At 36.3% G+C, this 26510-nt stretch overlaps 1 protein-coding gene across 1 annotated transcript in view; it reads left to right on the top strand.

Annotated features, from left to right (window-relative positions):
- Positions 1–26150, top strand: part of atp6v1ba (ATPase, H+ transporting, lysosomal, V1 subunit B, member a) — a 31325-nt gene extending 5175 nt beyond the window's left edge. Inside the window, exons 2-14 of the mRNA XM_059520197.1 lie at positions 6163–6218; positions 6693–6791; positions 7045–7138; positions 7245–7322; positions 14100–14239; positions 18043–18144; positions 18889–18986; positions 19083–19206; positions 21600–21750; positions 23020–23102; positions 23284–23388; positions 23486–23615; positions 25142–26150. Coding sequence (XP_059376180.1) covers positions 6163–6218; positions 6693–6791; positions 7045–7138; positions 7245–7322; positions 14100–14239; positions 18043–18144; positions 18889–18986; positions 19083–19206; positions 21600–21750; positions 23020–23102; positions 23284–23388; positions 23486–23615; positions 25142–25284 — 1403 coding nt within the window. The 3' untranslated portion in view covers positions 25285–26150. The remainder of the gene's footprint in view (positions 1–6162; positions 6219–6692; positions 6792–7044; positions 7139–7244; positions 7323–14099; positions 14240–18042; positions 18145–18888; positions 18987–19082; positions 19207–21599; positions 21751–23019; positions 23103–23283; positions 23389–23485; positions 23616–25141) is intronic.
- Positions 26151–26510: the final 360 nt, after the last annotated feature.

The following is a 26510-nucleotide window of genomic DNA, read 5'->3' as shown; positions in this document are numbered from 1 at the left end:
GGGGTGTCATCACTGTGGAGGTCTTTGTTAGGACAGATGAACAGCCACAATTGCGTGTGTGCGTGTCTGTCTTTATAAGACTGTCTGTGTGTTGCATGCAGGCCTTGCTTTTGTTTATTTTTTTAACTACTTTTTTAGTAGTGTTGATAGCATGTCAAGTTATTTTTTTCTCTCTCTTGCCATTTAATCTTGATGTCATGTTATTCTAAATGTCAGACGGACTCGATGCATCGTTGAAACATCTCTTGAAAAGCGCATTGCATTGTTTTCATTAACAGAGCATTACCTGACCTGAATGATAAACATACATGGCAAATTATGATTAATCTTGCATTTTTGTAAATATAATTAAGTTGTTTGTTATTTTAGAAGTTAACATTGAATTATTTAATACTTTTTTTGTATTTTAACATTTTTAAGTAATTATCACATTTCTTGCATTTTTTTTGTCTGTGACTTTTCAGATCATAACCTTACCTTAAAACGTTTTGCATGGGGGATTGTTCGAATTTAATTAGCTAGAACTTTTTAGCTATTCAAGGGGCTATAGTCATCAGTTTGCATGTGAAATCATAAAGGCCATTTAAACATTATCTCCGGTTTGTCATTTTTATGCATTCAAAATGACAATCTTTCAACATAGATTTTGCTCAATTTATTTTGATACGTAGTCCACTAAATCCAAAACCTGCCCTTTTTGAGTGTGTAGCACATTGTGCTGTCCGTGCCATAATTGGATTCCCTCTGTTAGCATTGAAGTCCCAGAGAATACCATCAAGGTCCCCTGTGAGCTCTGATTCACTGTCTTTAATACGTCTATCTATTGGTCATCCAACGTTTCTCTTTTTTTCCAAAAAGCATGTTATTGTGTCCCCAAATTTGTACTTTTGTTCAGTGTTCAGCATATTTCTGAATAGGTGTAACATTGAATTTAGAATCCGGCAGCTATTATACGTATTTACAGGACCGCAGCCCTAATTATTGCCACAAAAATATTTTTTATTTTCACAGAAATGTGGTAATGTGTGTTTAATAAAAAGAACAGTACTACGTTTTGTGCCATTTACGTTTGCGACAAAAGGTCGTTATTGAATATTGACCGTACTTGCAGAATAGCTGTGTAATTTCGTTGTGTTTTGGCAGGTGGTTCAGTAAATTTTGCCATTGAACATATGCTCACTTATACAGCTTAAACAGTCTGTTCATTATTCTCTTAGTCAGAAAGTAGAGGTGTCATATCAAACCATGTGATTTCAGAGTCTCCAAATTATGGTTTTGAAGCCATTGACAACAGGTTCGGTCATTCGATTTTGCCGCGAAATCCACTTTGGTATTTTGAGAAATGCACAAATGGCAATCTTTTCTTACAATTACTTTAGGAAAAACAGTGGTACAATTAAACCCCAGTCTTCATTTTAAACCATGACTTTTCAGAGTGAGATTTCATTTCCCGTCCTTTTGCTTTCATAGATTGTCCTTGGACGGATACGGACATCTGTCCCCCTCCTCCGATCAGTCTTTTTCAGTTACGGTATCAAAGACGCCCAATGTCTCAGAATTCATTATCAAGTCTTAATATGTGGGTCTTGTGGGGTAAGTTTAGCGGGTGTCATGGCGGAATTGTGTGAGTCTTGTTTGTCTGTTTAATGACAGTTGCGTTTGTGTCAATCTGATCCCAAACATGGGGCAATTAGCGCTCTCTTTTATTACGTCTTATGGGAAACCACGGTGCGGATGCTCTGCAAAAAAAAAAAAAAAAAAGAAGAAGAAACACAGGAGGATGTGCGTGAATGAGACAAGCCTGGCACCTTTGCCTGTGCTTTTGTATCGTTAATTCAGTTTCAGTGCAACGCTACCGGCCGGCCCCAAAAAAATGCCTGTCCCATCGTGCTCCCCCCTCGCCGTCAGCGCTTCTCTTTCACAGCAGAGATGGAAATGTGTTGGAATGCTCCATGCCTCCTTTCAGCGGCACTTGAATGGGCCCTTTAGTATTTCACACCAAGGTGTCCTTCAGGGCGCGGGGTCAGGCTACCAAAACAGCTTCTACCGCCGGATTAGAACCAATTAACATCTCGGCACACAATAGGGCCTGGCAGCTCCACAGGCCTCACGTTGACCCGCGCTGGTGTTGCATGCCTAGCCCTCAGACCGGCGCACTCATACTCAAGTGTCCTGGGAGGGGTGGGGAAAGTTTTTCAAGGCTAATGGGAAATGTTGCTACTTCACACCATGTGAATGTATAGCCATTTTTTAATCTTTATTTTACAAGGCCTCTTATGAGGCACTGAGTCCTCTGTGTGTGGAGTTGAAGTGGGCCGCCATCTTCATGACAGATCTGGAAGGCGATTGGCTCATGGTTTGGCAGGGTCGTTTCATTGCCCTCGTTTTAATTTTTTTAATAAGCAACTGTTTTGCAGGTTTTCTTACACTGTGTTCGTACATGTACAGCTGTTCATTTGTTCTGCATATTTAGATTAGTGTTAATTTTCGCTTCCGTTGTTTGACTAAAAAACTAGTGGTGTCCTGCATTGGAAGAGCCGATTAGCACCTGTGTGCCTTCATTTAGCGTTCGTCTAATGTTGTGCACAATATCGGAGCATGTCATGAGCTTTGTTTGAGTAAAGATTTCAGCTCCTCACTGTTTTCCATTAGCAGTTTGCGTTGCGTTCGAGAGACTTTTAAGGGGTTGATGTACAATTATATGGCCGCAATTTTCCAGGCTCGTAATTATGATCACCTCTCAGTAAATAGACATATGTATCTCCTTTGAAACATATGGGCAATTTGTAGGGTAAGTGTAGCTATTAAATCCATTTTATAAGCACCTCCCTGTGAAGCACATACTGCAATTTGTCTGGGTTGAGGCAAAAAGGACGGAGGGAAGGAAAAGCCATAATGTCTTGAAAAATGATGGAATTTGCAGGAAGTGTGCATTTTAGTGTGTTCGCAAATTTGCAGAACGCATCTGTTTTTGTGTGTTTTGAGAGAGAGCGAATATTCAGTGTTAGAATGATTTGACTACTGTTTTTCTTTCACTGTAATAACGGCAATTATGAGACTAATCATTTATTTAGGGAAGACGTGTCGTTCAGGGAATCATCATAATGGGAGACGAGGTCTTTCACCTGCGCAGCTAATATCTTTTTTTTTGTGAGATTTCTTGTTTCATTAGACATATTTCCTTTTTTCCTCTGAACTTTACTTTATTATGCCAAATAGAAGACCAAGTGTAATGTTTCCTTTTTTATTTATTACATTTTGCAGTGTATACTACTGATAGTAAAAGAGGATAGGTTTCCATAGGTTTTATTTATGTATTAACTTTTTTAAGGAATTGTTTTATTCAGGAAACGTAAATTAAATCAATTTAAGGTGACTGTAAAGACATTTATAATGTTATGAAAGATTTATATATATATATATATATATATATATATATATATATAGAGAGAGAGAGAGAGAGAGAGAGAGAGATGCTAACTGGAAAAAATATATAAAATATATAATGCCTTTTACAAAAATATTAATCAGCATAGCTTCAAGTAAAAAATCAATCAGTATATTAGAATGATTTCTGAAGGATCATAGGACAGTAAAGAAGACTGGTGTATTGTTATAGTTTTCAAGGCAGTAAACGGCTTGCAAGGCAGTATTTGAAATTGAGGTGGTTCTTCTTTTGTAGCCAGTGGACAGTATTAATTAATCAAGGTACCCTTAGTTAATTTTAGACACATTTATCTCCATTCATTGGCAGAACTACAGGGCACCCGCAGAGGGGAAACACAGCAGATGCCTGTCATTTAATAACTGTGATACTTCTCAGCTCGATAATAGATTGTCACAAGACCTTTAAATCTTTTTTTTCCCACACAATATTCATAGAGGAATTTGTGAAAGCAGGGGGCCTCATGGGATTTTAGCACAGTTCTTCCATTGTTCCTCTGGCTTTTTTCCCACAAACAACAAAAATAAAATAAAAATAAGCCATAGATAAAGAAAAAATATCTGAGAAGGGGAAAAAACATAAAAGGATGGAACTACGTTTCTCTTTCAACCTTCCTTTTCTCCTAATGCAGCCAGTAAGGAAAGTAAGGATGTGCAGGTGTGTGTGTGTGTGTGTGTGTGTGGGAAACTGCAATAGTGCATTGACAAATGATTCTGCTGTCTGAAGCCTAATTAGTGGCATAGTGTCTGCTTCCCGTGGGGCTGCTGTGCTGGGTGTTAGAGACAGTCCATTCTCATTTGCTACTGCCTTTGATATCAGACCACAGACTGACGGTGCACAAAAAACCGACACACTGAGGCGTGATGGGCGACCCAGAGCAGACAAAGCTGACTCTTCTCCATCTAGCGTGCATCGTCTTTCTCTTTCACACACGTATACACACATGCTGAAACAAAGTGAAGGACACACACCAAATTGGCTCCTGTGACAGGATGACTAATGTTTTCCCATGCAAAGTAAAAGGCCAAAGTATGAGACCACTCCCTCTGCTGCTAATAACAGCCCACCCAGAGCATGCACCTGCAGTCTGGGCCAAAAACACTAGCTGGCTTTTTATAAAAAATACTTCAGTGTTCATGAAAAAAGTGCTTTTTACATTGAGGAAATGAAAAGATAAAAAAAATTTTGCTTTTGCATTATTTGATTGGACAGAAAAGAATTTTGAAACTTGACACTGACCAAAAATACTTGGTGTATATTTAAAAGGACTTATTATATTAAGTAATTGGGGGAAAAAATGAAGTTGATTTTTTTTTCTGAATATTTTGACTAATAGTTTGGACAGGAAAGAAGGCATTTTGATATGTTGCAGGTCAGACTTGAAACTTCCTCACCCAGATGAGCACCACAGCTCCAGTAATTAGCCATTTCTTTTCGTTGTTATATTTTGGGCATACTATTCTTGCTCTGATTCATAGTTTAAGGACAGACTGTCTGAAGTGATTCAGGAGTCACATGAGCCCCAGTCACAATAGAGGAAAAAACCCATCCAAAGTGCACACACATACACACACACACTGTTAACACACACCCGGAGCATTGGGCAGCCATTTATGCTGCGGTGCCCGGGGAGCAGTTGGGGGTTCAGTGCCTTGCTCAAGGGCACCTAAGTTGTGGTATTGCCAGCCCGAGACGTGAACCTACAACCTTAGGGTTAGGAGTCAAACTCTCTAACCATTAGGCCACGACTTCCCACTTTGCATTTCATGCATTTCTATCTCATGCTGAACACAAAATAAGATATGTTATAGAATGTTTGATAACCAGAAAGTTTCAGTTTCCTTTGACTTCCATTGTATCTGTTGTCCATATACAATGTAAGTCAGTGGGAACCAAAACTGTTTAATTGTCAACATTCTCTAAAATATCTTCTTTAATGTTCCACAGAAGAAAGAAAGTCACAAAGGTTTGAGATGGCATGAGTTGAGCAAATAAATCATGACTTCTGGATGGACTTTGATTTTTAAAGTGACATCTGTGCCCCATTCTCCCTGGCCTGTTCAACCCAAAGATAGCTCATTCTGTCACCCAAAAATGAGTGTTTTTGTTTATATAGGCTATATGAGACTTTTTTGGCACCTGGAACCATGAAAAATTACCATAGTCTGAGCCAAGTAATTGTCCCTCATGGAACAGAGTGAAAGATGTCATCCCCCATCGTGACATCTGCTGAAAAGCCGCCTTGAATGTGCTAACTGTGTTCTTCTAGCCCTGACATTTGGACATGGAAATTTATGAAAGCCATTTAGAATACTCCAGTAAAGGTCACTGTGTACAATTAGATGCACAGGTGTCAAGAGAAAGAGTCCTCATTTCAATGTGATTGTGGGCTTTTGTAGCAAATTTCATGCACTTTATTGGTCACAGCCAGTGCTTGCAGTCGCTGTGTGTGTGAGTGAGTGAGTGTGTGTAAGTGTGTCTGCACTCATGCCTGTCAAAAAGCTGTGCGGCAACCTAGAATCAATAAAAGTTTGTCTGTTTAGTAATTGCATGTTTAGTACTCATGGGTGTCTCAAATTATCAAATAAAAATGCAAATTGAAGGTGTAAATTTAATATAAATTTTCTGGTCTTAGCTTTCTTTTGCAGGCATTATAAGGTCACAAAAATGTTTGTTGTGTTTGTTTTAACATTGTGTTTCATTTTTGTCATTCTTAGCCTACTCTACTGTGTCTGGTGTAAACGGGCCACTGGTTATTTTGGACAATGTCAAAGTAGGTCCTTTGTCTGTGTTTATTAAAACTAAACTATTTCAAAATATGAGCATTTTAAACTGACTTTAAAGTGACAAAAAGTAAAGGGACTTTTTTATGTATAAATTACATTTAAATCCTTTTATAATTACACTTCTGAACATTAAATTTAGGATAAAATGGTCATTTATGTTTTAATAACATACTGTTCAAAATTTTTTGGTTGAAAAGTTTTATAAATGGTTTTGAAAGATGGCTCTCATGCTCATCAAGATTGCGTTGACTTGATCAAAAATAGCTGTGAAATTGTCTAAAATTTAAAATATTTTTTTCCTATTTTAATATACTTTCAAATGTAATTTATTCCTGTTATGGTACAGTTGTACGGAGTTTAAGTTAAATTCACAAATTGACTCTAAACAATAAATTGACTTTTAAATGGTTGTTTGTATATTGATCCTTGTCTTCATCTCTGACTTTGTCATGTTCCTCTAGTTTCCACGTTTTGCAGAGATTGTGCACCTTACCCTACCTGATGGGACCAAGAGGAGCGGGCAGGTTCTGGAGGTCATTGGCACCAAGGCTGTTGTTCAGGCAAGTTTTCATTTAAAATCTTCTAATTTGTTGAGATTTGTGGGTTTTTGTTAAATGTGAGCCAAAATCATCGCAATTAAAAGAACCAAAGACTTAAACTACTTCAGTCTGTGTGCACTGAGTTTATTTAATACACAAGTTTCACAATTATAATATAACTATTTTCTATAAATATGTTAGACATCAACATTTGCAGTATCTAAGGTTAATATCAGGTCATAACTGAAAAATATTTACATTTTGTGCCCATCAGGTGTTTGAAGGCACCTCAGGCGTTGACGCTAAGAAGACCGCGTGTGAATTCACTGGTGAAATCTTGCGCACACCTGTTTCTGAAGACATGCTTGGTAAGCATATATAACTGACGCTTTTGCAGCCTTTGTCATCACTGTCTTTATGTGTCTTCTAACCAATACTGACAGACATCATGGAAAACTTGCCATTTTTTTTCAGGGCGTGTTTTCAACGGGTCAGGTAAACCAATTGACCGGGGTCCTACTGTTCTGGCTGAGGACTATTTGGACATCAATGGTAAGAGACTGTTTTCTTGAGAGGCACATAGATGACTGAACAGTTCTGTGATTTTATTAACTCTAGAGTTTTAGTTGATTTGAGGTAAACCTTATTTTATATTTTAGCTGCACATCTTTGCCAATTAGGCTGCCACCAGCCATGTTAAATGTCCTTTGTCTTTGCGTTTGTGTGGCATGCACACAGCTTAGTTGAGAGGCCAGCATGCCAGAATATGTTCATCAATGCTTTAAATTCCTCCTTGTTGGTATTTGAAATTTTTGAGAGGTTGAATGGGAATTTTTGTGTGCTTTTTAAGCCATTTACTGACCTCATGACCCTGATCTCTGCTAAGCTGAAATGGCAAAGGTGATCTTTTGAGCAATCAAAGGTATACAATGGTGATTCAGGGCAATGTTTGAATGAGCCAAACAGATAAGAGGGGGCGTAATAAATGGTTGATCAGGCCTCAAGGTCACACCACTCCAGATTTAACGAGAAAACGGTTTTCTAAAATATAAGCCTTCATCATTTGTCATGGTCAATGTGGATAGTTTTGCCTTAAGAATTTCTTTTTCTCTCCTTTAGCCTTCTTTTCCTTCTTTAGAAACAGAAGTTGTACTTTGTAAACTCTTAAGTACCATATTTTTTCTTGCTCAGGTGAGATCACTGTGCTCTAGGGCTGCCCCCCAATAGTCGACCAGAAAAGGCTTGGTCGACCTACATTTTATTAGCCGCTTAGTTGCAGAAAAAAAAATCCACTGGCGAAGTCACGCATGTACTAATACAGTACATTGGGCAGGACATCCAAACGCTCGCCTATCATTCATCGACCTCAAATATAGCTTATCATCTAAAATATGTAAGTAGCAGCAACTTTACATGGCCGCTCAATCTAATGTTAACCTAGAAAAATGTGCGCTGTTCAAGTGTCTGTGCGGAGTGGAAGCTGAACATAGTGAGCTCACTGCAGGACAGATGGAGGTGTCGGTGCACTCACTTTCTCCTAAAATACTTGTCATTTTTGGTCATACAGATAAGAGTAATACATCTTTCAAACCTGTAAAGACTGTAAAAACATGCTTTTTTTTTTTAAATAATGAAAGCAAACATGATGCACTTTCTGCTATCTCGGTCTTTGTGAACTTGAGCACAAAACTCGATGTAGCCTATATCTTTGCCTTACAGACATTAAAAATATATCTATATAGAGTGAAATCTTTTCAAATGAATTAATTCAAATGGAAAACAAATATTCTCAGATTATACTAGTGATAGGGCGTTCTTGAACAAATCGTTCATTTAATGTGACTCGGGAAAAACGAGTCGTATCGGGGAGTGATTCATTCAGTCGCGCATGGGCAATATTCTATAGGTTCTGTACTGGAGTAAGTCTAGTTCACCTGTTTCAGTCAACGCAGTCTGAGCTGGAAAGAGAATTGATTAGTTCATCTCATGAGTCTTTCGGGTTTTCTAGTCGTTCCTTAATCGCGTGAGAGACCCATAAACGTAACCAATGCATTCCGAGCTGGAAAAAGAATTGATTAGTTCTTTTTTTTTCTTCATTTTTTTAATGCCAAGGTACCAAAGATAAAAGTACAGAGAATGTCAATATTGCATACAAAGAAGTGGCATTACATGCAAAGCGCTATTTACAAACACATGTAAACATAAAAATAAATAATACTAAACGAAAGCTTTAACAAAATAAATTAAAAAGATTAAACAGCCTTAAAAAGATTCAACCGTTTTAACAGCCATAAGATTTTTGGAAGATTAAATAGTTTGGATATACTGTTGAACCTCTTTGTTAAAATACGATATACAAAGGATTTAGATTTTACTGTGGTGAATATGAAATTTTGCAAGAAGTCATAATAGGTTAATAATAAAATATTCATTAGTTTTGTCTTTTTGAATATTAAAGAAGCCAAACAGTACATCCTTGAAAAGCAGAGAGAAACCCTAGAGCACACTATGATGGATAACATTAGAGAATTCAATCCAAGATAGCTGCGTATGAGGACAATCCCAAACGATATGTATATCAGTTTCATTAGGGTAACCAGAAAAAGAACAGCTTGTATCTATGTCTGATTTAAACCTTTTCAAAAACACCTTAGCTGGGTAAAATCTGTGTAACAATTTGAATGAGATTTGATTTGAAAGTGCTGGATGATCTAATGAGTCCCTTAAAAGCATAACAGCTTCTTTAGGAATAGCGTCCATGACAATGGTGAATTATTTGGGAGTAACTGGGAAACATCCAAAAAAATGTCTCAAACCAGTTATTAAAAAACAAAGATTTTCTCTTATATAAAATGTCTTGATTGTTCCAAATGAAGTACCGGTGAGGGGTGCTTAAAAATTAATGACCATGCAAGTAATGCCTGTTTATGAAATTTAGATAAATTGTAAGGGATTCTAGCAATATTATAATTAAAGATCAATAGGAGAGGGAGACCACCTAATTTGGAAAATAAGTAATTGGGGATAAAATTCCAGATTGAGTTTGGATTACACAAAAACTATATAATCCATTTAAGTTTGAAAGTGTTGTTCAAAGAAGAGAAATCAAGGAAATTAAACCATAATCCCACCATAATCATACGTGTTCATTAATAAATACTCTTTATTACCTTTGTTACAACATTCAGTGTATAGAAAAAATAACCATCATGACAGAAATTCATACATTTATAAACTGTAAGAAGTAAAAAGCTACAATTCGAGACCAGAAAAGCAGTAACCGTAAGAGTAAATAATAATTATAATGATGATAACGATGATTATGATGATGATAATAATAATGACTATGCACCCGCTTGTAAATTAATTTCTCTATCCTATACTGTCGCGTCACGTGACAAAAGAACGAACGATAGGTTAAAGCCTTTTATACAGTTTTTTTTATTTTATTATTATTATTATTAATAATAATAATAATAAACAGTACAAACATTAAAACATTAAGGCAGTACACTTAAAATCACAAAGACAAAAAAATTTAAAATTAAAATAGTAATAATATACACAAATATTTGTTGCCAGGGTAACGCCAGTCTATAGTCAAAGCTTATGGGTCTGTCATGTGATAAAGGAACGACTCAGACCCGGAAAACTCATGAGATGAACTAATCAATTCTCTTTCCGGCTCAAACTGCATTGGTTAACTCAAACCTGAAGACTTGTCAGATAAGAGGTGAGGTGAGCTAATCATAGACTGAAGACCCAGGTAAACAATGAATTCATCTTTTCTGTTTATTATAGCGTTATAGTTTTGTATGTGTGATCAACGTTTGCATAAGTACTAGTAGACGTTAAGGATGTTACACATAACATTTTAATTATATTTGATAAAATGAACCAAATGACTCAAAAAAAGATTTGTTCATTTTGCTGAACGAGACTCAAAGGTCCGAGTCGGTAAAATGATCTGAACTTCCCATCACTAGATTAAACGGGGCCGTTGAATGCTTGAATCTGATTGGTTGATGAAAGTTCTGCGGTGTGCAATTATTTTCTAGGAAACACATGGGAAGTGATTCCAAAGTTTGGGTGCAATAACGGAAAAGGATCTGCCACCCATTGAAGATAGTTGGAACCTAGGTACACAAAGAAGATCAGAATTAGAAGACCGAAGTGGCCGAGAAGGTATATAAAAAGAGAGTAGGTCGGATAGATAGGAGTATTGCACACGAATAGATACAGGCAACCAGTGAAGATTAAATAAAATAGGGGTGATGTGAGCAGATTTTTTTTTTTTTGTGGAAGTTAATAATCTGGCAGCAGAAATTTGAATGTACTGCAGACGATCGATGGAGTGAGCTGGTAAGCCAGAGAAAAGAGCGTTACAATAGTCTAGGGGGGTGGTAATAAATGCATGCACTAATGATTCCGCATCTTTTCTAAGGACGAAGTTGTGCAATTCGACATAGTTGAAAAAAAGCAGCTTTGGAGAGTTTGCTAATGTGGTCATCCAAGGTTAATGATGGGTCTAGAATGATACCTATGTTTCTAACAGTAGCCAATGGAAAAATAGAAATAGCGTCAATTATTACAATTTCTGTTTTACTCAAGTTCAGACTAAGAAAATTAGTATGTAGCCAATCCTTTAACTCACTGACACGTGAAAGTGAAAGTCGTGACATTTGCCAAGTATGGTTACCCATACTCTGAATTGGTGCTCTGCATTTAACCCATCCAAGTGCACAAACACAGCAGTGAGAAGTGAACACACCGTGAACACACACCCGGAGCAGTGGGCAGCTATATATCCAGCACCAGGGGAGCAACTGGGGGTTCAGTGCCTTGCTCAAGGGCACCTCAGCCATGGATATTGAGGGTAGAAGAGAACGCTTTTTTTTCATACACTCCCTCCCACCTACAACTCCAGCCAGCAACGAGACTCGAAACTTCGGCGACCTTCTGGTAACTAGTCCGGCTCTCTAACCATTAGGCCACAGCTGCCCCATGAAGATAAGGATGTCATCGACTGGCTAGAATCAGGTTGACAAGCAGTATATATCTGGATGTCATCAGCATAACAGTGGTAGTTAAAACTGACTGCATGACTACAAATTATTTGGACAAGAGGCTGAATATAGAGGATGAATAATAATGGTCCGAGAACTGAGCCCTGGGGAACTCCTTGTTTGAGCAAGACAGTAGGAGATTTGTAGTTGTGCAGTGAGATGAAGTATTGCCTATCTGTGAGATATGAGGAGAACCAGGATAATCCAGAACCTGAGATGCCAACTTCTGCAAGGCGAGAGAGTAATATCGGTTGCATTTTATTTTACAGTACGTGTACTAACATGTACTTTTAGTGTACTTACTGTGTATTTATCTAAGAAAGTTCTGGTAATACAAGGTAACTACATAGGGTAGGGTTAGGTTAAGGGGTAGGTTCAGGGTTAGTACCTAGTTATTACATAGTTATTGTAATTACTATAATAAGTACATAGTATGTACATGAGGAACAGGACTGTAAAATAAAGTGCTACCGTAATATCTTATGCCAAATAGTATCAAAAGCTGAGCTAAGGTCAAGTAATAAAAGAATTGATAAACTGCCTGAATCGCCAGAAAGTAATAGAACATTGAAAATCTTTACTAGCGCATTTTCCATACAGTGCTGTGTGCGAAAACCAGACTGAAAATATCAAAGGGATTGTTGCGAGCTAGAAATGACTGCAGCTGAGAGGCAACAGTCTTTTCCATGATTTTAGATACAAATGGCAGATTAGAGATTGGTAGTTGGATAGATTTACAGGATTTACAGTGGAAGAAATGAAAGACATGTTGATGAGGTGTGAGATGGGGGCAGAAATAACAGGGATACAGTCCTCCAGGAGAAAAGTAGGTGCAGGGTCTAGTCGGCTTGAAGAGGAATTTGATTTCTGTATTACATCAGCAATTAGAGATTGATTAGTTAAGGCAAAGGTATTCAATGATTGGGTAGACGGAGTATGTTAACAATTAGAAATAGTCGGTCCCAAATAAAACATCCAACTTTCCCTGTAAGTGGTGCAAAAAAGTACAACACAAATCTTCGGATTCATGTTGGATGATACTATGATTTTGTGCCTGGATTAGTTTGCTCACCATTCTAAATAGTGCTTTAGGCATATAATTAGCTTTGTTAATGATGCTGGAGATATAAGAAGAGCGGGCTGCATTCAAGCCAGTTTTGTAGTTCTTGATGTAATCAGAATAAACAAGATAATGGACAGTGTGACGACGAGTGGGGCGGGGCCGAGGGATGTGGGAACACGAGTGAGGCCGGTGGAGTGATTGAAAAATTTAAAACTTCAGGAACAGCAAAGGACGCAACAGAAGCAGAAAATGTACTGGTATCAACAGCATTTACATGACGATATGAAATAGTTATGTTATCAGTGCATTTGGCTGGACAGATTAATGTGAAATCAAAAATAATAAGCTTCTGGTCAGAGATGGAAATAGCCAGACAGATGTACAGACCAGATCAAGTGTATGACCATGAGTGTGAGTTGGAAAGTTAATGTTCTGAATAAGATCGAAACAGTCCAAGACAGTCAATAATTGAGCAGTATTAGAGCAGACAGTGTTGACATGGATGTAAAAATCACCAAGTAGGATAACCTGGGACAACACAGAACAGGCTAATGTTAGTAATTGACTGAGTTTTGAGAAGAATTCAGTTTAATGCTTGGGTGGTCTGTAAATCAGTATAACTATAAGGGAATGTTTTAAACTAACTTTCATAACCATAAACTCAAATGTCTTAGTTTTATGAAAATCCAGTTGGGTAAGTTCTATGGAGTCACGATAAATGACTGCAAGACCACCCCCTTTGCCAGTTGTACGAGGTTTAGATAGATATTGATATCCGGTCGGGGTAAGCAAATTTAGATGCAAATAGTCATGTTGTGATTGCCAGGTCTCTGTAAAAAATAACATATCCAGGTTATTCAAGAATAATTTTTCTAATAATTCATCGGCCCATCGTCAATTATTCCTTACTTATGTAATCCGTATGAAACATGCAAGCGATCCATTACTGTGGAGATGACGAGTCAGTGTCACTGTCTTCTTAAGCTGAACACACAGAAATTTGCTCTGTGGTAAGCTTTATGTATGTTCTTGAGCGCTTATTAGGCTATGTAGGCAATTAAAGGCTCATAATAATGATTTAAATGGTTTAATAATAAATGTACAATTAGTCGACTAATGCTTAAAATGAATGACTACTAGTCGACCAGAAAAATCCTTAGTTGAGGGCAGCCCTACTGTACTCTCTTTGACTCTTCGTAGGTCAACCCATCAACCCTCAGTGTCGAATCTACCCTGAGGAAATGATCCAGACAGGCATCTCTGCTATTGATGGTATGAACAGTATCGCTCGTGGACAGAAGATCCCCATCTTCAGTGCTGCTGGGCTACCACATAATGAGGTGTGTTTTAACAGCACTGCCAACATTATTTGGCTGATATAGGTGGCATGTTGTTTCTGTTTTGAGTTAAGATTAAAATAATAGAAAATTATGAAATTAAATATTGTTCTGTCATGATTTTCTTATATATATATATATATATATATATATATATATATATATATATATATAAACCTACCAAGGTTGCATTTATTTGATCAAAAAAATTGTAAAAAGTGATATTGTCAAATATTATCACAATCTAAAAAAAACTTTATATATTTATTCATATATATTTATAAAATATAAAATGCAAATGTAAGTTTCCTAATGTTTTCCTAAGAAAAATTCCTGTAATTACCAATTTTTATCAGTGTTCAGAAATTAATAATGGTTATGATTATTGAAAAAAAAAAGTAACTTTTTTTCCTGCTTAATATTTTTGTGAACATTTTTCTTTTACAGAATTCTTTGATTTAATAAAAAGAACAGCACTTATTTGTAATAGAAATCTTTTACATCATGAATGTTTTTACTGTCACTTTTGGTCAATTTAACACGTCTTTGCTGAATAAAATAATATACTTACTTACCTCAGACTTTTGAATGGTGATGCATTTCCACAAAAATATTAAGCATTAAAAGAAAAGATTATTGATATTGGATAGTTATTTGGCCTGACCAGTATATTTCATTATCACTAGCACACATTTCCTTTTATTTTTAACGCATGGCCACATTACTAGATTCACCTTGTCTTTGCATTCAACTAGCTAGATTTTAACTTTCTCTGAAATGCACTGCAGGAATGTGTCTTTATACAGAACCCAATTCAGGAATCGATGATACAATAATGACCGTGGTGCTTGCCAGTGTGTTTTAATTATTTTAATTAAACCTAGAGGGATTTATTTAAATTCTCTCATTTGAAGTGTTGTGATCAAATTTAGCACTTTATTGTGCAGCAGTGAGGCAGCCTCAGCGCCTTTTTCTGTATTATGCTCGCCAGTGAGACAATTCTGTGTGATTAACGTTAATTCGAGTGGGATCTGTAATTGATTTCACCCTGTGGTGTTTCTGTGGAAACTGTGAGGTGGGTCAGAGTTTGTTTCATCACATTCTCCACTCGTGTGAATGCGGTAGGAAGCGGTGTGATTTCGAGAGCTCTAGAATAAGCAGACAAAACCAACCACTTAGTACTGATCAATACATTCAGTACATGCTTTAGGTCAGTTGGTTTGTTTAGTTCCAAGATGAGTATGATGTCCTTGCTGAACTGAATGATAAGAATCATAAATGATTCCTCAAACTTTCAGAGGACAGAGCAGAGGTCATAAAGTATTTATTTGCCACCAACTCAGTATTGCATGAACTGTTGAGGGAAAATACACACAGAAACTTAACTTTCAAGGCTTTTAGTGAGGGACAATTAAGTATGCAACTCCACATAGTTTATTATTATGAAGAGGCTGCTTAAGTTTAAGTCATTTCTGTCCCAGAGATCACAAATAGGCTTTTGTAGCTATGACTGTAAGCTGCCAAACTCATCTGCCGTCAGGCTGGAAAATGAATGCAATTACCAACGACATGAGCTGTTAAGGATATAAGTAGGGTGAGTAGGAATAGTAGGAAGTGTGGGAAGGTCAATGATTTCTATCATTTTGTATCATAGCTAGTTTACTAGTCCCTAGAGTCTATTTGACTCCCATAACTATAATTATTTTGTGTGAAGTATGTTTTGTGAATTAGTTTTTCGTAATTCAAGGTCAAATAATCTTTAAGCCTCACAGCCTCGTTTTAGCCTCAGTTTGAGTTATAAAATTACAGCACCCAACTTCAGTCAAGGCCTCAAACCTTCAAAGACACGTACCAGAGTTTTAGAATCTCCTCAGTTCTGAACTCAAAAGAAGAACATGAATAATTCTCAAACCATTGACTCTATATTATCTCTATTATTTACGTTTTCAGTTGATTGTATATTTTGCACCATTTTAAAGGTTTTCTTTTTCTTCTGCTACATAATCAGGATGGTTAGTAACTGTGTATGTCCTCTCAGTTATTTAGATATAATATTGTATATTGTATATATTGTACGATATACATTCAATAGAAAAAGCATATTTTCTTTTCTTGGGTCCACTCGCAGATATGAGAGATCTTTATTAGATATGCCACTCACTTGGTAATTGGCAAATGAGGCTTTCTGTACATCCTTTTTCTATACACATGTTGATGTTTTGTGATAAGTACTGGCTGGTTCACTCAACCCTGAGATTTTAACACCGAGAGCTGTTTTCTCCAAACCATCAACCAGACTGAAAGTTCCCATTAACAGCCTTAAAGTCATACAAACAACCAATCATAATAAATCACAACACTTTTGGGCTTTTCACACAGGGTTTTTGTTGTTTTAAACCCTTTGTTAAGGCCCTGTAAAGAATGTGATAGTCTATTAAAACCAACACCAGACCAAGGTTAATTCTGCTTTTACGCTGCTTTTTGAAAAGTATACATTGTGAAATTGTTCTGCTAGAATGTTGAAGCGAGATAATTCCATGCCTAAAGAAACCTGTTCCAGGTCTGAAAGAGTGAATCATCAACTACACACATGCAGGAAGGAAGAGTATTGAATTATGTCATGGCAATGAGATGAATAGGACAATAATTAATGAATCGGATTAAACTGGGGGAAAAATTTACTGTTTGGTGTATAGACTTGGAAAAGAGAATAGAGCTCTGGTGATTGTCAGTTATGAAGATATATGATCAAAAGCCAAGGTTGAATGGTGTGAACTTCCAACAGCCCAAGTGTAAAGAGGGTTTCAGTGTCTCACTAATGAAGGCACTGTGCTGTGATATAAAAGTTTCTCGTTTCATTAAACAGGAGTCGTGGGGTCACAGCCGGGTTTATCCCCTCAGAGAAACAGGTGTTCTGGGTCAGAGTTCAGACAGGGGTCAGGCTGGATTAGACATCCAGGACCATTACATTAAGTGATAAGCGTGAAATTCCTCATGCTTGTGGTCTTAATCTCTTTGCTGCAAATACATATATTTATAGTCCATTATAGAAACTCACTCAAATTTGATGTTCATTTTAGCCCCATAGTATGTTAATGTTCAACATGCTAAACAGAATATAGTATCAGATATTTCATTTTTGTTTCTATAATTGAATTGTGTTTTTCTTATTGATCAAAATATGAGGTTTAATATCAGAGATTCAAATAATATACTGTACACTACTGTTGAAACGTTTGGCATTAGTATGACTTTAAAAACAACTAATACGTTTGTTTTGCAAGAATGGATTATATTAATCAAAAGTGACAGTAAATACATTTATAATGTTACAAAACATTTCCATTTTAAATAAATACTATTTTACTATCATCATGTATCCGCAAAAATATTAAGCAGCACAATGTGTTTCAACATTGTTAATAATAAGAAATATTTCTTGAGCAACATATTAGCATATTAGAATGATTTCTGACACATCATGTGACACTGAAGACTGGAGTACTGACCGATGCCACCACAAAAATAAATTACTCAAGTATATTTATATATATACATATATACACACACACACACACACACACATTACAATATGTTAAACTACAAAACTGTTATTTTAAATTATAACTACATTTCACAAAAGTGGTTTTTACTGTATCTTTATCAAATAAATGAAGCCTTAGTGAGCATAATGACCACTTCTTTCAAAAACGTTGAAACTTACCTGACCCCGTTTTATTTGTTTTATTCTTTTAATCAAATTGGACAATTCTAATTCTTTTTGTTGTGTGCTTTTTGATTGGTAGATTGCTGCCCAGATCTGTCGTCAGGCGGGTTTGGTGCAGAAATCGAAAGATGTGATGGACTACAGTTCTGAAAACTTCGCTATTGTCTTTGCTGCCATGGGGGTGAGATGTTTTCTGTCTTTATTTGTGCCAGTTTTCAACTATGTGCTTTTTTTTTTTCTTATAATGGTTCCTTGCGTGTTCATTTTCTTTACAACAGTAAATCCTGTTTTACATCTAGGTCTCTATACGTGGCTCAAGTGTTTGCATGTATTTCAGGACGCTTGTGTAAAATGATCCTCTCAGTGGACGGAATGTAAAACTGTGTCCATTTTGTGTGAGTGGGTGAATCTTGGTCCTCGTAGGTGTCTTAATCCTGCTTCTCAACACCACCTTAACCTTCCGCCCTCACCTGTCTGCTTCCTTCCCAAACCTTTGTTATTGTCACCTGAGTGGCTACGGTCTGTCCTCTCAGACAGGTATTACCTGTGTCAGGTGTCAGGTTCACCTGTGTATTCAAGTGTGGAGGGCTTTCATTAACCCATGCTTGAAATGTCACTGACCCAGCCTTGTGTCCTGTGGCTGCTGGGCTCCCAGTGCGGACTCGCGTCTAATGCATTCACTTTTAACGCACTGTAACTCTATATCTTGCTTTTATGTGCAGGGTGGTCAAAAAGCCAAACCTTTTATAAAAGGAAAAGGATTTTCCTTTAGCAGGAAATGTACTTCAAGAGGTCATTTTGAACTGAATAGTGGAGATTTTGGTTGAACAATGAACAAGAAATTACCTGACATCGTCAGTTCGTTAGAGTCTGGTGAAACAGGAAGTGAAGGTCTTAGTCTGGATTTTTTTTTATTTTATTCCAGGTCAACATGGAGACTGCACGTTTCTTCAAGTCAGACTTTGAGGAGAACGGTTCTATGGACAATGTGTGCTTGTTCCTGAACCTGGCCAACGATCCTACGTGAGAATTCATTTAAATGACCTCTGTCCTCGCATGTAATGCATTTTGAATAACATGGATATTGACTATTTGAATCTTTTGAATTGTTCTATGTAGCATTGAACGCATCATCACTCCGCGTCTGGCTTTGACCTCAGCGGAGTATCTAGCTTATCAGTGTGAGAAGCACGTGTTGGTCATCCTCACAGACATGAGCTCCTACGCAGAGGCTCTGAGAGAGGTAAGGACGATATCATATCGATAAAATAATTTCCTCATAATGAATGTCAGAATCAAGGGCCATTAACATGCAAGAGCCTCAGATTTTTGAGAAAAGTAGATTTTAATTTACTTCCATAAACATATACTTAAAATTGCTCAAACTTCATATGCCTTTTCCCCCAGTGGAATAAAATAGTAAACGTGCACTTTTCCATATTACAAAAATGCATGGTGATCCCTGACTGTAGTATGGTTTTACACTTTAGTTCAAAAGTTTGGGATTAGTAAGGGATTACTTCATTAATACATTTCTACAGCAAAGACATTAAATTAATCACAAATGACAATAAGAACTGTAAATATATATATATATATATATATATCTTGAGCAGCAAATCAGCATATTAGAATGATTTTAGAAGGATCATGTGACACTGAAGACTGGAGTGATGATACTGAAATTAATCATAGGTATACATTACATTTTAAAAATATATTAAAATACATACAGTCGGTTTAAACAATTTCACAATATTTTACTGCACATTTGGGTCGAATAAGGGCAGCTTTAGTGAGCCTAAAAGGCTTGGAATATATTTCACCGGGTTTGTATTGGTAAACGGACAAACTGTAAGAACTCACTCAATACATTTTTTTAAGGATGGATGTCTTTATTTATTAAATCTTGTTATAGTGAATTCAGCCATTTCAACAAACATGGTTGAAGGTCTCCTTTACAGAGTCACAATGCACTTGAATCTCACATAAACAGCTCATATTGACATTTTATAGCTATAAAAGCATTCAAGGGAAAAGTAGGTTTGTCTATTAGATGCAAGGACAGGCAAATCTGAAACACCTTCTGTGCTTTGTGGTGATATTTCCAGTGCCCCGTATCATCATATGTCATGTTGTTCTCCGTTTGAATTTCATACCTGCTTAAACATAATTGACCTTGTTAAGTCTCTATATCATATTGTATTTTCCTAGCCATTGTACTGTGCACTACTTAGGCTAGATGCACAGCAAACACATTTATATTGTGTTATCATGTATCATATTAATAATGACCTTACTTAGCATCTCTCAACTCTACTAAGCAATACGAGTAATTGACATTGCATGTACAGGGCTATTTCCTTTATATCAAATTCCAGCTGTTTGGCAGTGAAAAAAAAGCTATGATGGCTATGAAAGAGCACAATCTCGTGTGACAAAAGCACAGTAACCTCCTCTTGACATTTAGAACAATATTGGAGGCTGGAGCAATGGCCAGCGTTACGGTTAGTATCGCATTTCCTCTGTGGCTTATGTTGAAGAGCCACTGTGTCCAATTGTAATGAATAGATTTCAGCACCATCTGCCAAGGTGTAGAAATCGTGTTTTAAACAAAACCTGATGTTAAACCAAGACATTGGCTTTGTTGGCATATTGATAGCATATTGATAGATCAAATCAAGTGTTATTGGTCACATGCATACACAGAAGCACAACATGCAGTGAAATGCTTTGTACAACTCTCTGTACATCTTTGAATAGAATTAACATAAGAATTTACATACATTACATATAAAAAATTTAATCAATAAGAAAAAAAGAAATCAAGTTTAATGTTGGCTTTGATATATATTTATTTATTTAAAAAAAAAATTGTGCCCCGGAAGAGTGAAGTGTGTTGCATTAAATATACTGAATTCCATAAAGTGGTTGTATACTTCACATAATAAGTCACAATCATAGCACATAGCAGTGGGACGTTCTGACAGACAAACAGATTTGTGTATACTTCATGTTCCTCAGCCTTCTGAAGATGTTTTTTTTCTGGCAGCATCTTCTTTCTTCCATCCTCTTGCCAATGATTATAATTTTTGTGCCAAAAACATGTTTGGATGTCTAGATGTGTCAAACGCATAATGCCCATTCTAAATAGTTTGCCTGCATGTGATAGGACCATTGCCTCCTGTTTTTTTTTTTTTTTTTTTTTTTTTTTTTTTTTTTTGCCTCTGTAACCTTGGGATACATTCAGCTCTATCAAAGCTGCCTGCTTTTCAAATAGCCGCGGTAGCGTTAACATTTAACTCCCTCTCCCATTCAGCCTGGTAAAGGTGAGGCTCAGAACAACGTCTACACTCGTTTTAACCTTGGGAGAAGATCGGAGTGTATTTTCTGCTTATAAAAGTGCCTAGGTGTGCAGATGCAGCAAGTAGAAAACAGATTAACGTCATTTGACCGGCTTTGATCGGTTTGTGTGGAACAGATGTTGTGGTTTAGTTTTTTGTAACTCAAGGGAATGAAGATGCTCCTGTGTAACTTCACAGGAGACAATGAAAACTTGTTTATACACATCATACACAGAATCTCAATTGTCATGAATTAAAACTGCCCTTTTGTCTGTATGTGTTGTGCTTTTAGGTTTCTGCTGCCCGTGAAGAGGTGCCGGGTCGGCGTGGTTTTCCAGGTTACATGTACACTGATCTTGCTACGATCTACGAGCGTGCTGGAAGAGTGGAGGGCAGGAATGGATCAATCACACAGATCCCCATTCTAACCATGCCTAATGATGGTACATTCGCGCATACATTTATTTTTAAATAACACCTAATTGTTAATGATGTAAAGATCTAAAGCCATTTCAACAAATATTAAACTTCAGCATGGAACACATCCTATTCTTTCTGAGCAGTTTTTTGAGAAGTGTGCTATTACTTTTCTATAAAACCTTTCAGAATTCAGCCTGGTGAAAACAATTCAAATGTAATAATTGCGTTCCTTTTTTAGTTTAGTTATTTGTATTATTTTTATTAAATCTATTTTTTAGTTCTAATTTAGTCTAGTATCTCATTTTGTTAGGTATTTAGTTTAGTCTCAGTTTAGTCATTTTAATTATCTATATTTATTTCGTTTTTTTAGTTATTTCAGTTTCGTTTTTTTTATATATATATTTAATTATTTAGTATTTGTAGCTTTTTTCAGTTATTTAGATATTTTTTTAGATATACATGTTTTGTTATTTATTCAGTTATTTTATTTAGTTGTTTTATTTATTAATTTAGTTTGTTTAGTTAAGTTTATTTGGATATTTTATATAATTATTTAGCTGTAGTTTAGTTATTTCGGTTAGTTATTTTGTTTGTTACGGTTCATTTATTATTTATATTTGTTAGTTCATTTATTATTTTTTTCGAATGAGGACATCCCGTAATGGTCCTTAATAAAGGTTTTGCAAGTTTTAGGTCACTTCTTAGTTTTGACTCTAAACTATGGCCAAGCACATATGCACATTCTTGTACACTTGATTGCTGGATTAAATGTATATGAATTTAATGAATTTTCATTAGTTTTCTTCAGTGTTGAAAGTGTCCTTCCACCTTTATAAAACTTGCTAGAATCAGAATGACTGTGGATAGTTAGTGCTATAAAATATGCACTTCTTTATTTTTGTGTTCAGGCCGGACACAGCAACTGCACCCAGTAACTAGCACCCTTGATGGCTTTGGTTACTATAGAAACATCCTTGTGAAGGACCTGTGTGTGTGTGTGTGTGTGTGTGTTTCTGAATAGGTGTTCCCTATTATAGCAGCACCAGAAAACCTCTATCTTTCTACTTTCTCATTTGCTTTGCCCTTCTATCTTAATAACTCCCTGTTCTGTTCTGTCAAAAACACCAATTTATTACTACTGTGCCTGTTAGTATCTTCAGACCAGGGCTGCAAATAACATGGTTTACAAATGCCCTTAATAACAACATCAACATTATCTATGACTAGAAAAGCAGTTTTGGTTGCATAAAATTGCGTAAATCTGCCAATTTAATTTCTGTCTCTGTTTACAGATATCACCCATCCGATCCCTGATCTGACGGGATACATCACAGAGGGACAGGTGTATGTTGACCGACAACTGCATAACAGACAGGTGAGAAGTTTGAAGAAGCTGCAAAAGTACACTAGGACTCATTAGTATGCTTCATATACATGAATTTATCATTAATATTTAATAATTAACCTTTAAAGTGAATGTTTCCAAAGTTTGAACACAGTTTTTCCTATTGCTTCATAACCTTACTCTTCATTGTTCTTTTTTTCTCCACTTAAAGATCTATCCTCCCATCAACGTATTGCCATCTCTCTCTCGTTTAATGAAGTCCGCTATTGGAGAGGGCATGACCCGCCAAGATCACTCTGATGTCTCTAACCAGCTGGTAATTTAGTTGTGGAAAGTTCATACCACAGAGTCTTTTTTGTTTTGTTTTTGTTTTTCAGGCTGATTCTGACTCTGTTTCTCTTTTAATCCCACAGTATGCATGTTACGCTATTGGGAAAGATGTTCAGGCCATGAAGGCTGTGGTGGGTGAGGAAGCTTTGACCTCAGATGACCTGCTATACCTGGAGTTCCTGCAGAAGTTTGAAAAGAATTTCATTACTCAAGGTACAAACCCCTAGCGTGTGGTTTTCAGTACCACATTGGCTCATTCACTTTACATGGGTCTAAATTTGGCAGAAGTGTTAGAGCTGTACTCGCAATGACCCAATTAATTCTGAAGTCTTTCTCTGGTGAATGAAACTCTTGCTTTATTTTAAGCAGTCTTCGTCACACTAAAACATTTTTTTTCCTAAATTCCAAGGTTCTTCCGTCTGTGTGAGTGTGCACTATTATGCTGTTTTATGTTCTATATCGGAAACCACTAGATAGTATTTCTATCAGACACTGCTCTTGCTCTGCTGCAAGCACTTTCACCTCAGTGAATGTTCTTCTCAATGCTGTCGCTCTTCAGCGTGGCACAAGGTGCAAGGCCCTCTGTCTCCATCAAACCCTCCACTTCACTTAAAAAAATTAAGTATGTGGATATTTCATATTTATCACAGCTCTATTTAGGTGATGAAATCTCTCCACCTCCTTTGTATCTATCACACAGCTGCTGTGTCGTTACTGCCATTGGTAGAAAAAGACATTGTTCCACCAACACATGTTGGACTTCAACAATTTCAGTTATTGCTTCTATTTACAGAGATCAAAACATGTATTCACTCATCCTCCCAGCATTTTCATGGAACAATGTAGTGTTTCCTTCAAATGAAGCACTTTTCTGTTTAACTGAAATATGCCATTATAGATGCTATGTGTCAGTAAGCAGAACTGACCTTATAAGCAACACGAAGCCCAATACAAGGCTGTAAAGCTAATTGTAAGACTTAAAACTCTGAGAAATAAACATCTGATTACAATGCTTTTTATATTATATTTTATGTTTCTATATCTGTCTGTGTACACCTATCAAAAGTTGGAGTCTATTATATTTTTGAAAGAAATATCTTATGCTCACCAAGGCTGAAATCATATTTCAAAAATGCAGTAAAAGCAGTAATATTTTGAAGTTGTATTACCAGTTAAAATAACTGTTTTCTATTCATATGTATTTTAGAATGTAATTTCTTTCTGTGATGGTAAAGCAGAATTTTCTGCAGCCATTACTCCAGCCTTCAGAAATCATTCTAATATGCTTCTAATATCATTCTGTGTTATTATTATCAGTGTTGAAAACAGTTGTGCTGCTTAATATTTTACTGGTAACCGTGATACACCTTTTTTCAGGTTTCTTTGCTAAATACACAATTCTAAAGATAAAAGATGAATATTTTTGTTCAAAATAATAATCTGAGATCTCCCTGAAGTCTCTGACAAATGATCGCACAATTTTTTTTTCTGTGGGATTTTTCAGGTCTTTGAAAGACCACTTTTTGTACCCCTTTTAGAAAACCATAAACCCAATCAGTTAGATATAGCATACGCAAGTCGGAAAGGTCTGGTGCAAGATTTTACACGATGGAAATTAATATATGTTTTGTTGGTCTTGGCTCATAGATTCCAATTGTATAAGTCACCTGAGTATGTGACAGTTGGTTCAAAAGTTATGATACATATGTCATGTGACTTGTATGTGTCTATTTCTCTAGGTCCCTATGACAACAGAACTGTGTTTGAGACGCTGGACATTGGTTGGCAGTTGCTCCGAATCTTCCCCAAAGAAATGCTGAAGAGAATTCCTCAGAGCACGCTGGCCGAATTCTACCCGAGAGAGTCCGCTGCCCGTCACTGAGCCTCCTAAGACCACTACACCTTCTGGAGACTAAAGGTCACATGACCTGTCTGCCTCAGAAAACCTCACCCCTTGTGTCCACCTCTACTCTGACAAGTGGTGTTTAGAATTACAGGGCATATCTCTGGGATAATACATATTTAATTTGCATAAAATGGTTATATACTGTAAACATGCATGTCATTATCCCATGTTTTATGACCACCAGAGATTATTCCATTTCTCCTTGTTGTTGTGTTATACATGTTTGTGTTTACTTTGTGGGGATAGAATATGTAATCATGATTAGCTTTTGTTTCACTGATTTGTTTTGGAGATTCATACTGTCCTGTAGTTCATTTCTTTTTTTTTCTTGTGAGTTATTTTCCAAAGCCTAAAGAGAATATTAAAAACATTTCAGCTCAAAGGGAAAAATTCAGGGCTTACTTGCACATTTATGTGCTCTCTCACATCCTAATAATGCCACACAAATAATGCCATATTTCCAATGCAAGTCATGAGAATATTTGATTTACAAATTCATTTCCAGCCCTTCTATGGAAAATATTTGCTTTTATTTATTTAAATGTCCAAAAAAACTAATTTGAATGAATGTTTGTGCACCAAACTTAGTTTGTGTTATGCTGACAGACAGGTAATTATAGGTGTTGAATGATCATGTACACTTTATGCTTGTCACTCACAGCTGTTATTTCCCTTTTAGAGGGATAAAGATGGTTACAGCATCTGTGCTTTGAATGATGTGATGAGATGTAAGACTGATTAAGCATTCCCCTCTTGTATGTGTAAATGTGTTTTACCTGTGTTGATTGCTGTTCAACCTGTCAAACCTCTCAGATGAATTAAATTATATTGTTATATCGTGATTGGCTGACTACTTTATTTATTTGTCCTAATATCAGTAATGTTAATTGAAGTGAATGAAAATGCCAGTGGGTTGTTTTCTGTGCCAAAGGATTATCCTTAAAAAAATCTATCAATTTAACATTTTCTGAAACAATATCAAAGTTCCTGTAGTTAGTGGGTGTTTCTTTCCATTCTGGCAATTTTATGCACCAGGGGTTGATTTTATTGAAAGTAACCAGTTTCATTTTGTTCAATTATTTGAGCTATTTTTGTGTTAGAATTTATTGTTTTTCCTGTGTCTCAGACCTATACTGTTAAAAAAAAATTGTTAGTGTTTTTTTTTTTTTACTGCTGATTAATGTGGCTTCATTTTATTAGTG

Source organism: Carassius carassius, chromosome 32, assembly GCF_963082965.1.
Source record: "Carassius carassius chromosome 32, fCarCar2.1, whole genome shotgun sequence".
NCBI lineage: Eukaryota > Metazoa > Chordata > Actinopteri > Cypriniformes > Cyprinidae > Carassius > Carassius carassius.
The sequence above is the reverse complement of the archived record's forward strand: the minus strand, read 5'-3'. Positions and strand labels throughout refer to the sequence as shown.